The 13,836-nt window shown below is 36.5% G+C and overlaps 1 protein-coding gene across 1 annotated transcript in view; it reads left to right on the top strand.

Moving 5' to 3' along the window:
- Nucleotides 1-8,129: 8,129 nt before the first annotated feature.
- The window catches only part of ATP11B (ATPase phospholipid transporting 11B (putative)), a gene marked incomplete at both ends in the record, with an annotated part of 81,741 nt that continues 76,034 nt past the window's right edge, over nucleotides 8,130-13,836 (top strand). The window contains 2 exons of the mRNA XM_084232716.1: nucleotides 8,130-8,147; nucleotides 13,472-13,588. Coding sequence (XP_084088842.1) covers nucleotides 8,130-8,147; nucleotides 13,472-13,588 — 135 coding nt within the window. The remainder of the gene's footprint in view (nucleotides 8,148-13,471; nucleotides 13,589-13,836) is intronic.

Below are 13,836 nucleotides of genomic sequence, written 5' to 3'. Positions count from 1 at the left end.
CTAAGCTACAGAATATAGATATATCTGCTTATCTCAGTTTTCTTTATCTCAGTTCTCCACTATGTAATATAAAAGTTTAGAAAACTCTAACAAAAATGTGTGGTTGAATTTGATTCTTTACTGCTAAAAAACAGGGAAATAGTTCTCAAACTTTGTTTTCCTACTGAAATTTATTTTTTTTATTTTATTTTTTTATTTTTTTTAAATAATAAATTTTATTTTTATATTCCCCCATACAATTGCAAACGCCCCATTCTGACCCCAATCCTTCCCCTCCCGCCCCCCACCCCCCAAAAAGTGTCTCTGGTTCATAGTTTTTTGTTGATTTTGATTTTCACTTTCTTATATTCATTTTCCTGGTCCCTTATTTAAGTTTTCTAGACCTACTGAAATTTAAATGTTGCAAAGGAACTGACCTCTCCGATGTACAGAAGACCCTCAGACTTTGTGGATTCAGTTCTTTATGCAATCTTAAAGAGAACTGATGCATGCATACCTGCTAGCTTTGGTCAACTTTTCTTTCTAGTATATGTTTTAATTTTTTTTTTTTAATTTAGAAGCTTCATATGAGACAGTGAAAGTTAGAATTCTTAAGTAATAACAGATTCTTTTAGCGGTCTTCATAGTTTCTAGAATGTGGGTTCCCAAGTGAAGATATATTCAGTGGTCTATGGCAAAAGGAGGAAAACGAGGCCGATGTAACTCACAAGCATGTGTGTGTTTACTTGAATTTATAGATGTTGTTTTTAACTTTTAAAAAATAAACTTTATTTTAGAATATTTCTAGATTTACAGGAAAGTTGCAAAGATAATATAAAAAATTCCTAAACATTATCTTCACCCAGTTTCTCTTATTGTTCACATTACTCTTTACTGCCTTACACTAGTGAACCAATGTTAGTATGGTTTTAACTAAGTTCCATACTTTATTCCGATTTTGTTATTTTTTTACTAATAACCTTTTTTTGGTTCTAATTCCCATCTGGATAGCACATTACATTTAGCCATCTTGTGTTCTTAAGATTTAGACTGTGGCAATTTCTCATATTTTTGAGGACTGTTTTTTAATTCTTAGATTGTTTTCCCTACTTCATTTTTGTTAATATTCTTGTATGGAAAAATAATTAGCAATTTTTTAAAAAGATTATTTATGCATACAGGAGCTGGGTTATAAGGCCAGAGGTGCAGGAGATGAGAGTATTCACCAGAGAAAGAGAGGGGAGCAGAAAAGGCAGATTGATTGAAATACACTACTGAGGGGAGCAGTGGGTGAGGCAGAAGAGATCTGCTGTGCCATATAGGTTATCTCCTTGCCTTGGGATGGAACTTGTGCTGCAGTGGCTGCAGATAGTTTCATAGTGCTGACACTTAACCCCTAGTGCCACCGGGGAGGCCCAAAATCTAGCAATTTTTTTTAAAAAATTTATTTTTATATTCCCCATACAATTGCAACCCCCTGATTTTGACCCCAATCCCGCCTTTCCCCGCCGCCCCCCCCCCCACAAATGTATCTCCGGTTCATAGTTGTTTGTTGATTTTGATTTTTTCTTTCTTTTTTTTTTTTTAATTTTCTAGAGGCATGTCTTATTTATTTATTTATTATTTGTTTGTTTGTTTGGTTTATGCATGCACTGGGTACAGTCAGAAGCGTGGGAGGGTAAGAGAATTCACCAGAGCCAGAGCGGGGAGCAGAGCAGGCAGAAGGACCGAAGTACACTGCTGAGGGGAGCAGCGGGCAGCAGGAGAGGTCTGCGCACCATGTGGGACCCTCCTCCGGTGGCCGGGGAGCAGCCGGGGATCGAACCGGCGCTGCAGAGGCTGCAGGCAGCTTCTCAACCCAGCGCTCAACCGCTGCGCCACCGGGGAGGCCCTTTTTTCTTTCTTATAGTTATTCTTTTTCCTGGTCCCTTATTTAGGTTTTCTGGATTCCTGTTATGAGTGAGACCATCCAGTATTTTTCTTTTTCTTTCTAGCTTTTTTCGCTGAGCATGATCCCTTCCAGCTCCATCCATGTTGCTGCAAATTGCATGTGTTTATCTTTTTTGAATGCTGAGTAATATTCCATTGTGTATATGTACCACATCTTCTTGATCCAGTCACCTATTTTTGAGCATTTGGGTTGTTTCCAAAGCTTAGCTATTGTAAATAGTGCTGCTATAAACATAGGGGTGCAAGTGCTCTTTGGAATTAATGTTTCTGTGTCCTTTGGGTAAATACCTAGGAGTGGAATTGCTGGATCATAAGGATGCTCCATCTTTAGTAGGTTGAGGACTCTCCACACACCTTTCCATAGTGGTTGGACCAGTTTGCACTCCCACCAGCAGTGCAGGAGAGTTCCTTTCTCTCCACATCCTCGCCAACATTTGTTGAAAATCTAGCAATTTTGATGTCAGTTTCCTAATTAAATTTTTTCTACTCATCTTTGATGTCCAAAACTGTGTGAATCAGTGCCTTTTGCACTGAGAAGTCATGTAGCCACTTATAATTAAGGAGTTCTAATTCTGTTTTTTTATTATACAAGAAATATCTATTAGTAATTTTAAAAAAGCAAATGTGAAGTTTAGAGTTAGCTGAATCTTAGTGGCAACAGCTGGTGATCTGATTTGTGGCATCAGTCTACACTTCCATTAGAGATAGATAGGAATATATGCAGAAAGCCATAGGAAGACATGAAGTCTATAAATACACGTGAGTATATCAGCTTATTACAAAGGTATTTCTTAGAGTTACTACCAAATTAGAAAATATGTTGGTATATGTTTTGAGCTTTTTAAATTTTCATGATCAAGTAACAGCATTTTTTCCATTTCAAAGGAGGAGACACCCTGTCCCTTTCCAAAGTTAATGCTTTAAACGCCGTGGTTCTTGGTAATTTTTTTCTTCCTGATCCTTAAATAATTTTTTCTTCTCTGTAACTTTATTTTTTTCCCCTCTTTGCCAGATTCTTCATTTCAAACCTGAAGATGTGCTTTTAATTCACTTATACTAAAAACCTTTCCCTTGATCCTGCTCTTCAGTATTTGATCACTCCTCTCTCTTTCACACCCTCCTCTCCCGCCCCCCCCTTCACCCATCCATTTGTAGCCCTTTCTACTCAAACTGTGTTAGCAAAAGCCACCAGTGATTTACTAATTATTAAATTCAATAGCCTTTTGTTCGGTTTTCATCTTTTACTGCAGTATATAAAGCAATTCGTTTTTGCAACTGCTTGGGTTTCTGCAATACAACTTTTCTTGTTTTCCTTCTGCTTTGATGACCTTTCTCATTGCTTGTTCTTTTTTTCCACATCTATCTTAAATGATATCCCTGAGAATTCTCTTACCCATATTGTCTTCTTGCTTTATAATGCATTGGAGTACATCTAATCTCTGCCCTACCACCCTCTACCCACATATAAAATGCAGTAGCTTTACTCTGCCCCCATCATTGTGAAAATCAGTAAAAGTTTTATTTCCAAAATGCCCCCTAGAAGCCTTCTTTCCTTCCCTTGGCTCATTCCTGAAAAGAAGTTTTGACTTTGAGGCATGTAATCCCTCATGTGTAATAGAAAACTATTACACATCATTTTCTCAATGACTATAGGGAAACACTCTTAAGCAAACAATTTTCTTAATAATGTAGAAAAACCTATAGAGCAAAGTATATATAGGCATTTAGAAACATTTCAGCAGTATTATTTTGGTTGACAATTTTTTTCATGCTTTTTGTTTTTAATCCTACCAAGACCATAATAATCTGCCCCCAAATGAAAATAGTCTCCTAAAATATAAGGAATTTTTTATATATCCATTTTAACTGCAGTACATTATATACTTATGTTTGGAAGTAACCTTAAACATTTTTAAGCAGCAGAAACCACAGGGAACAGTTACAAGTGGAAATACCAGCTAAGTGTCCTGTGTTTATTCCAGAACCATACCGTAAGTCTCAGGTTACTAAGAAAACTTTGAAAAAGTTCGTTTTATATATATAACATGCTTGGGCCTCCCCGGTGGTGCAGTGGTTGAGCGCTGGGTTGCGAACCTGCCCGCAGCCTCTGCGGCGCCAGTTCAATCCCCGGCTGCTCCCCAGCCAACGGAGGAGGGTCCCACATGGCGCGCAGACCTCTCCTGCCGCCCGCTGCTCCCCTCAGTAGTGTACTTCGATCCTTCTGCCTGCTCTGCTCCCGGCTCTGGCTCTGGTGAATTCTCTCACCCTCCCGCGCTTCTGACTGTACCCAGTGCATGTATAAACAAAACAAACAAATAAATAAATAAACATGCCTCTATAAAAAAAAAATAAAATAAAATAAAATATATATATAACATGCTTGAGGGGAGAAAATAGTAGCTCTTACATTGGCTTAAAATATCTAAGATTCAGAAATCATTAAATTGTAGGAAGCATGTAGGGTGTGGAGTGACCCAGAGTTCACAGAGTTCAACTGTGAGTAGCAACAAGGAGTTGATTGTAGTCATCTTTTTTATCATTAATTAATCATAACTGTAACCTTATTCCTGGTACCACATTCTAATTGGAGGCTTTTAATCAATACCCTATTCCTTTGGACATATTTGGAGCACACCCTGTCCTCAGGTGTGAGCATAGAAAAATGCAGGCAGGGAACAGGAAGAAAGCACACACTTGCCTTTGTTTCTCAGTTATGGGCTTGTTCTGTGTGAAATTACACAAGAAACCAACCCAGAGAGACTTGTAAGGACACATACCATCTGACATCTTTTGATTCTTGTAGTAACTGTTCTACATCCTCCATCTTTCCAGCCATGGTTGTAATTCTTCTGTTTCAGGAGGCAAACATAGCATGTTATTACCACTGTATGCCTCAAGAGTAGTAGTAGGCCCTTCAAAGATTCAAGGACGGGCACAAGCATCCCCTTTTCAGAAGAAACCACTACAGGAGAATTAGTTTCCTCAGAACTTTCCAGAGCTATTTTCCCTTTGCCCACTATTGCTTTTCTCTGTGATTGCTTCTGGATCCTAGCCTCCTTTGCTAGGAGTTCTCTTGATTCGGATATGCATATTCACAGATCCTTTCATAAACCTCTCTCTAGCCTTTAGTGCTCAGCATTAATTCACTCCACCAGGCCTACCCTATGTCCTTGTTAAAACAGGTTGACCAGTGGCATTTTCAAGGGCAATGGAGGGATTGATCGGTATCTTCTTCAGAAGTTTTTCTCTGTCATTGTCTTGTGCTGTCTTTGGTTATCAGGAAGCTCTGACCTTTTTCATGCTTTTTTGTTTGGATGCCCTTTGCTGAGATTCTTTTCATTGTTGGTGTACTTCCACTTGAACTCCTCTGTTCTCTACTGACAAGATTTGCATTGGAGAGTAAGATTTTTCTTCCCCAAACTTCTTTGTGGAATTCCACTCCTTGCCTTTTGAATTCTCCTTACTCAGAAAAGAAGTTGAAGGTGATATAAGCCTCTCAGTTCAGAAATGGCCCCTGGCCCAAGATTGCTCTTTAAAACTCTCCCAATTTGCTAAATTTTAATACTTGGTGTTATGTTGTACTGATCTGACAATACGAACAGCATATACTTTGTATAGAAGAGTAGTAATGTTATGGGCCTTGAGAAACATTAAAAATGTTTATAGCAAAGTCAAAAGTACAGTGTTTAGATTATAAAAAATGGGGCCAGTAGAAATTCAGAATTGTTGGGTTTTGTTATTGCTGCTCCTTTTATTTACTTAGTAGAGGTTTTTTTTGACACAGTCATTCCTGAAAACAGGTTTCCTAGATACAAAATCAATAGGACAGGGCCTCCCTGGTGGCGCAAGGGGTTAAGATGCAACCTATGAAGCAATCTGCAGCCACTACAGCATGAGTTCAATTCCCAGCCAGGGAGCTACCCACATGGTGCAGCAGACCTTTCCTGACTTGCCAGCTGCTCCCTTCAGCAGTGTATTTGAGTCAATCTGTTCTGTTCCCCACTCTGTCTTGGGTGAATCCTCTTACCCCCAAACCTCTAGCCTATACCCGAGTGCTTGTATATATAAATAAATAAATCTTTTTTTTTTTTAAAAATCAGTAGGACAATTCTGCATTATCTTTACACCCTTCTTACTTTTTTTCTGCCTTTAATGTCAATTCTTGCCTAAACAACCTAAAAAGGGTTCAACCATCATTTCTAAGTCTGACCTTAAAACACTTTTTAGTGTTATTGTTGAGAATTTTGTGGTGGAATTTTATGACTGATACATATTTAGAATATTAAATTTTGGAGAAGCTGTGTAAAAGATGTTTTTTGATTGACTACATATCTCCAACCTGTCGTAAGGTGGTAGCCAACTGCTTTTGATATATTTTTTAAAGATTTATTTATTTATGCATACAAGAGCTGGGGTACAGGCCAGAGATGCAGCGGCAGGGTTGTATGTGAGAGGATCCACCAGAGACAGAGTAGGGAACAGAACAGGCAGACCCACTGAAACACACAGCTGAGGGGAGCAGCGGGCAAGACCTGCCTCGATATGTGGGTTTCTCCCTGGCCAACTGGGGATCGAAATCATGCTGCAGAGGCTACAGATTGCTTCATAGTGCGGTACTTAACCCCTTGCGCCACCAGGGAAGCCCTGCTTCTGATATTTTAAGGAATACTTAGGAAGCCATCTTAATTGACATTTTTGTGTATGAATGGAGAAGGAAGGGCCGCAAAAGTATTGAGAAACCTGGGTAGAATTTCTTTTTCCTCATCTGTCTCCAATCTGGACACACCATCGGTTGTAAGATTTACTAGTTTCAATCCTTATCCGACCAATACTCAACCGGATAAACATACAAAGAAAATCATGTTTAGTGTTCTTTGTTATAGAAACTTATATTCTTTTTTACGAACTATAGTTTTTAAATTTGACCTAAACTAAAACAACCTCACACATTTGTTTTTATCATAAACGTCTCTGTGATTCCATACATAGAAATCACCAGTGCAGCAAATGATATTCACTACCATGGTTGAATCAGGGCCAAACAGGACTCGCTTAGACCAAAAAATCCATGGTAATGAGCTAAGTGGGTGAAACATTTTTAATTATGGTAAAATGTACATAACTTAAGTTTTACCATTTTGACTATTTTTAAGTGCGTAGTTATAATTATGTGACATTAAGTAAAATCACATTGTTGTGCATCCATCTTCTGAACTTTTTCATTTTCTCAAACTGAAACCCTGCCCATTAAACACCATCTCGATATTCTCCCCCTTCACTAAGCCTCTGGCAACCACCATTCTCCTTTCTGTCTCTGAATTTGGCTATTATTCCTTATATAAGATGCCACACAATATTTTTGTGGTATTTTTATTTCACTTAGTGAAAGGTCTTCAAGGTTCTTCCACATCATTGCATGTCAAAATTTCCATTTTTTTCTTTGTGTGTGTGTATGTATATATGCATACCACATTTTGTGTTTTTGTTTTTGTTTTTTTTTTTTAATTTTATAGAGGCATGTTTATTTATTTGTTTGTTTGTTTTGTTTATACATGCACTGGGTACAGTCAGAAGCGCGGGAGGGTGAGAGACTTCACCAGAGCCAGAGCGGGGAGCAGAGCAGGCAGAAGGACCGAAGTACACTGCTGAGGGGAGCAGCGGGAGTCAGGAGAGGTCTGCGCGCCATGTGGGACCCTCCTCTGGTGGCCGGGGAGCAGCCGGGGATCGAACCAGCGCCGCAGAGGCTGCGGGCAGGTTCGCAACCCAGCGCTCAACCGCTGCGCCACCGGGGAGGCCCCCACATTTTGTGTTTTTTGATGAAATCTGGGTTGCTTCCACTTTTTGACTGTTATAAATAATACTGCCAAAAACAAGCATGTGCTGATACATATTTGTGTTCCTAGTTTCACCTCTTGAGTATATACCCAGAAGTGGGATTGCTGGATCATATCATTATTGTTTGGATTTTTGTTGTTGTTCATAGTGTTTGTTGTTCAAGTTGTTTAAGTTCATTGACTGCACCACTTTACATTCCCATCAGCAGTACAAAAGGATTCCAGTTTCTCCACATACTCACCAATGCTTATTATTTTCTGCTTTTTTTTTTTCCAAATTGCTATACTAATCGGTATGAAATGTTATCTCCTTTCAGTTTTGACTTGCTTTTCTCTAATAGAAGTTAATTTCTCTGACATCTGGAAATGAACCCTCCATCAATGGTAAAGCTGTGGTAAATGACTTCGATGAGAATAAAAATTCTCTCAATTTGGGAGAAAGTTTATTATTAGATATATTTTAAAATCACTCAGAATCTGAGAACTAGGTAATTTACTCCAATCAGTAAACATTCATTAAATAATTAGCACATGCTGCCTTTAAGAATCTTAACATCTGGAAGGGTTGCTGGATAAACAGATGATCAGTTACATTTCAATCTAATAGAATTTGTAATAGTAGTGTATAAAAAGTTTGGTGGGCAAATGCCTTCCTTAATTTCTGGGGAAGGAAGGAATATCTTCTCCACTGAGAAGGAAACAGTTAAACTAAAACTTGAAAAATGAGAAATCTTTTGCTGGAAGTATATGTTGGAGTAAAGAACCACGTGTAAGAAGTAATACATAACCTATGAGAAATGGTAAAGCATTGGCAGATGATTTAAGAACTTTGGCATCAAAGATCATTCTAAATTTTATATTGTATAGCTAAAGAGCCAGTCTCAACCCACCCGGCACTGAACCCAAGTTCTTGGGAGCCTGGACTACCTGGATTCTGTAGTTAAAATTATGTAGTGTAAAACCAAAAGTTGAATCACTGTGTTTGTTTCTATCATGGACATTTTAAGTTATTCCCTATCACCTTTCTTTGGTCTGTTAATAGTGTAAAATCATCTTGTTCTTATACTACCCACATACCGGTTTATTTAGAGTCTATATCCAGGAATAGAAATTCACAATTGAGTTTGACATGAGGCCATTCTTCTCCAGAAACATTGTATTTTTGCTCTGCCATTTCATGTGCCTGTTGACATTGGACCATATAGCCAACAAAAATAACTTTTGGCCATATAAGTCATATGTCCTGTAAATAAGGCTCTGTTCATTAATATTAATAATGGTACTATTGTAGTTTTGATTCTAAAACTTTATTTTGTTTATTTTGAAACTTTCTGTTATGGAGGAAATATAGATCATGTATAGGAATAAAAAGTGTCACAAATTGATCACTGAATGTGCTACAGATGAATTCTCGGTTAAAGAAATGTGGCAATATTTAATTACAGTGCTATAGTTTCAGTCTCAGCTCTTTTATTTGCAATGAGTTTATTTTTCATAAACTGGGATTTTAAGATAGTACAGAGACTACATTTGGTGTGAAAATGTAAAATGTGATTCATTTCCAAATTTTGTACAAAAGATCAACTTCCAAAAACTAAATAGCTATTTGCTAGTTGAATTTCCTTAGATCTCATCAATTTGAAATTATAAAAGGAGTTGTTTTAAATAAATCTTGCATGTTGTCAGTTCTTCCTCTAAATGTCATCGTGAGATTTTTTTTCCACCTTAAATACTCACAGGCTTTTTTTTTTAGTTTCTGTACATATGCTAACAAATCCAGACAGAAATGAGGTCTTTTTTTAGAGTTTGAGAGTTTTTATTTTTAAATAGTTTAAATTTGTATGCTTCTAAATCCTATACTCAAAATATTTATGGGCTTTAAAATAAAATCAGGGTGACTAGAATAGCATTATTCTATAATAGCATTATATCGTCATTGCTTTGTCCAGGACACAATGAAATCAGAGGAGAAAGGAGCAAGCAAGAATCAAAGGGTTTACTGTGTAAATGTGTAGTCTGAGATAGCAGCAAAAAAATGTAATATATACCAAAGGTGTCTGAACCCTTGCATGTAGCCTTGACCTAATGATTAGGGAGTTGGGATTGTATTTCTTACTCCGTGCCATAGAACTGCTGATAGTGCTTGCTGCAAATAGTATGGAACTATACTTTAAGTGGATAATAGCAGTATAGTTAAACAGTTAATTTTGATAACAAATATTTGTTTTAACTCCTCTTAAAGAAAGTTGAAGTGTTACTGAAAGATTCTGTTATGTATTTTAAAAATATGGACTAAGAAAATGGGAGACTAATTACAAAGCAAAATTTAGATAAGTTTTAATACTTTGCATCACAAAAATTCAGTGAAAACTATGGTCACTTTTCAGAAAAATGCATATGTATGCAAATTTACATAAAATTCCAGAGATTCAGCAACTTGGGCCTATTTATAGACCCTGATCTAAGTCACTTTTTTCATTTTTAGACAATTTCATTCTTTTATTTAGTTCACCACTAGTTTAATTCATTGCAGAGAAAATGAGGCTAATGAACTAAAGTTATAGGTTTAATTTCCATAAAGGTCATTTAGCTGTACTTACACTACAGTCACAAATGCAAAATTTAGCTATTTGTATATGAAAAAATACACACTTGTACCTACAGGTATATGTATCCAGTGTGATTGGATGAGATCAGGTGAATTAATCACTACTAAAAAAAGTGAGTCAAAATTCATAAAAAGTGTTATAGCATCTTTGGGGTAAGAGAAAAACAGTATTATTATCCATTTGGAATTACCATTTTTATGATGATACCTTGGCAAGTGGTGATGCTGAATTTAAAATTCAGTTTGATTTAAAAATTATTTTTGGAACATTTCTGAAATAACTGTAGAAATCAATCTTTAGTGTATGATCACTAATTTCGATTATTCAGTAGAGATGAATGGCAAAAGGTAAGCATTGCTTCCTAGAAAGTGCATGCATTTATATGTATGTATATACACACGTATATCCATGAATATTCTAGTGATAAATGTTGCACATGAGAGTGTGTGTGTGTGTGTGTGTGTGTGTATTTGGGGAATAAGGTCCTCATTTTGTTGAATCTAAATAGTAATTGCATCTTTGTGCGATTTAGAAAAAAAAATATCAGTGGTTCTCAGTCTCAGTTGTTTTGATGTCTAAAAGATTTCTATATTCTTTCAGACCCTCAAATTTATTTTTCTTTATCCCATAACTTAATGTTATGTTAATGTGGTAACAAAGTAGAAGCTGGATAAATATGCCTCATGCAGTCTAATGCTCCAGTTACCTGTGTGTCCCTCTTGTAACTTTTTGAACTTTGTAAGTTTTCTGCAAACCCTCTGAGAAAAATCCTAGATTATAGCAATAACCAACTATTTGTTTATTCTTTCATTTTTTTAAAATTGTGTTAGACTATTATGATTTGCTTGACTATATAACAAATCACATAGTCCTTCATGACTAAGTAAGTAGTTAAATTCAGTATATCTGTGAATAAATAAATGACCTGTTTCTTTAAGATGGTTGTGATATTCTAGATAGAGGGGTGAATTCCAAATCCTATATTGGGAACTGATTTCACACCCCCCACACCTATACTTGAAGAAATTGGTTTTTAAATCAGACACATAATTGCACATCGACATCTGAAAAACTGGTTATCAATGTAAATACCATGGACAAAATTAAACATGGTTTTTGTGGAGCATACAGAAGCATTTCAGTTACTCAGTCCTGTACTAGCTATTTCTGGGGTTACATAAAAATTTTAAAGCCAAGAATAACACCAGTAGAAAACCATACACAACATTGTTAATATTCTGATGTACTAAACAGTATATTCCTCTAGATAATATAGGAATTTCCACTATCTGTATATGTTTGTGTTTAATGGAATTTTACAGGGCTGCTGTGCATTAATGACAACCTCATTATTTAGTAGATTTCTAAACTAGAATAATTAGTAATATCTAAAAATGGATCTTTGTAGTTTTTGAATGCCAAGTTTTGTTGACCTTTTAATAACTTATTAGTACTAATATGTAACCCAGGACCACAATGAAAATCTGAGAAATTCAAATAATTTCCTGTTAGAACAAAAAAAAGTCTTGCATTTGGTGATGGTTTTAATGTGTACAGGAGGTCCCAAGTGGTAACAAAGGAGCCCTGAAGATTCACTTGTCACCCTGGAAAAGAGTTCAGTACCATAAGAATAAGTATTCTTGTTACCAGTGAAAACTTTTCTATTAGAGATAATTTCTAAATGTACCTTGAGAATAATCTTCTGATTTGTGGTCAGAATTATAGCATACATATTTCAGGGAATCATTGATAATGTGACTAGCATATGTAGATAATTGTGTGAAAGAAATCTGGGCAAGACCCATAGCCAACTAACTGTATTGTAAGTACTGTGGGCAAAAAACTCTTTGAAACAGCTGGGTGTGAAAGAAATAAAATATAAATCTGTGTCATCAGATGTGCTCAAAACTAACTAAGCATACATATACACAGCACTTTCATGTTACTTAGTGTGAATCTGTCCAAAGAGAAAGGCAAGGAACCCCCAAGGAATGAAAGGAAAGAAAAAAAACCTTGCCCTCAAATGTTTTTATAGGTCTTTTTTTCTGTTGTGGTAGCATTTCTGACAGTATGGATTCTTTTTTCATTACCAGAAGTATTACCTAATTCTTTTATATGTAGTGTTCCTATTCCCAATTCCAATGTGAGGGTGGCTTCCCCACACCAAGCAATTCTCAGACATCAGCAGGGTGTTCTACCCTAGATATCTACTCAAAGATAGCATCAGATCCCATAGGTTGAGGGCAAAGTCTCCCACACTCTCCATTTGAGATGCCAGCCACTTGCCCAGGCTTCTGTCCAACTGGATACAGATTAGAGAATTCCATGATCCCCTCAGATTTAATTTCTAGAATGGTTCACAGAACTCAGGAAACTCATTTACTTACTAGATCAGTGATTTATTACCAAGGATGTTATTCTGGGACAGCCCAATGGTAGACATACACAGGGCAAGGTATGGAGAAAGGGTGCAAAGCTTCCATTCCCTCTTCAGGAGAACCATTCTTCCCAAATCTATATTCACCAACCTGGAAGCTCTCTGAAGCCCCTCTAGGGTTTTTATGGCAGCTTCATTATATGGGCATGTTAGAATAAATCATCGGCCCTTGTCAGTTGAATCATCCTCCAACTCCTCTAGCTTCCCCTCCCCAGAGGTCTGGGAATGAAACTGCAAGTTCCACCCCTCTGGTCACTTGGTTGATTCTCCTGGCAACCAGTTTCCCTTCTTAGGTATTTTCCAGAAGTTAAGTAACTTTTGGAAACTTAAGAGATACATTTAACACTTTCAGTCTTGGGGAATTTCAAGGGAACTGTGAGATGGAAACCGGATGAAGACTGAATGTGTATGAGAAATGTATTTTGAATAATGTATGAGAAATGGTCACCTGAATAACCAGACATATTAATCACAATAAAGCAGTTTATATCTAAAGACTATGTGAAAGGAAAAAATGACTCTTCTAAGATTTTAAGTAGATGGCATTTACTTGTAGTTCCAAGTCAGTAATAAACTGTGTAATCTGATCAGTTAAAACCAAAAGTAAATAATCATAAAAACTCATCTTGTTGACTATTGTTTTTTCTTTTGCTTGGTCTTAGGGTTTTGACCCACCACATCAAAGTGACACAAGAACTATTTACATAGCCAACAGGTTTCCTCAGAATGGCCTTTATACACCTCAGAAATTTATAGATAACCGTATCATTTCATCTAAGGTAAGAAAACTGTAGATAAACCCTTTTGAAAAGTGATTTTTTAAAGGTATACTATATTTATATTTTTAAAAATTAAATAGTGGTTGGTAGATTTGTTTTAACCAAAATTGTGATATGTAAGATAAAAGGAATTTGTTAATATCGGGTGAAAATGCATGCCAAGGATTGTCCTTAGTTTCAACTGAAAAAGAAAGTAATATTTTTGCCACATGCCAGGCACTATATTAGATACTTCTCAGATCATTTAA

The sequence above is a fragment of the Talpa europaea genome (assembly GCF_964194135.1).
Source record: "Talpa europaea genome assembly, chromosome: 4".
In the NCBI taxonomy this organism is placed as follows: Eukaryota; Metazoa; Chordata; class Mammalia; order Eulipotyphla; family Talpidae; genus Talpa; species Talpa europaea.
This window is presented reverse-complemented; position numbering and strand designations above follow the sequence as displayed.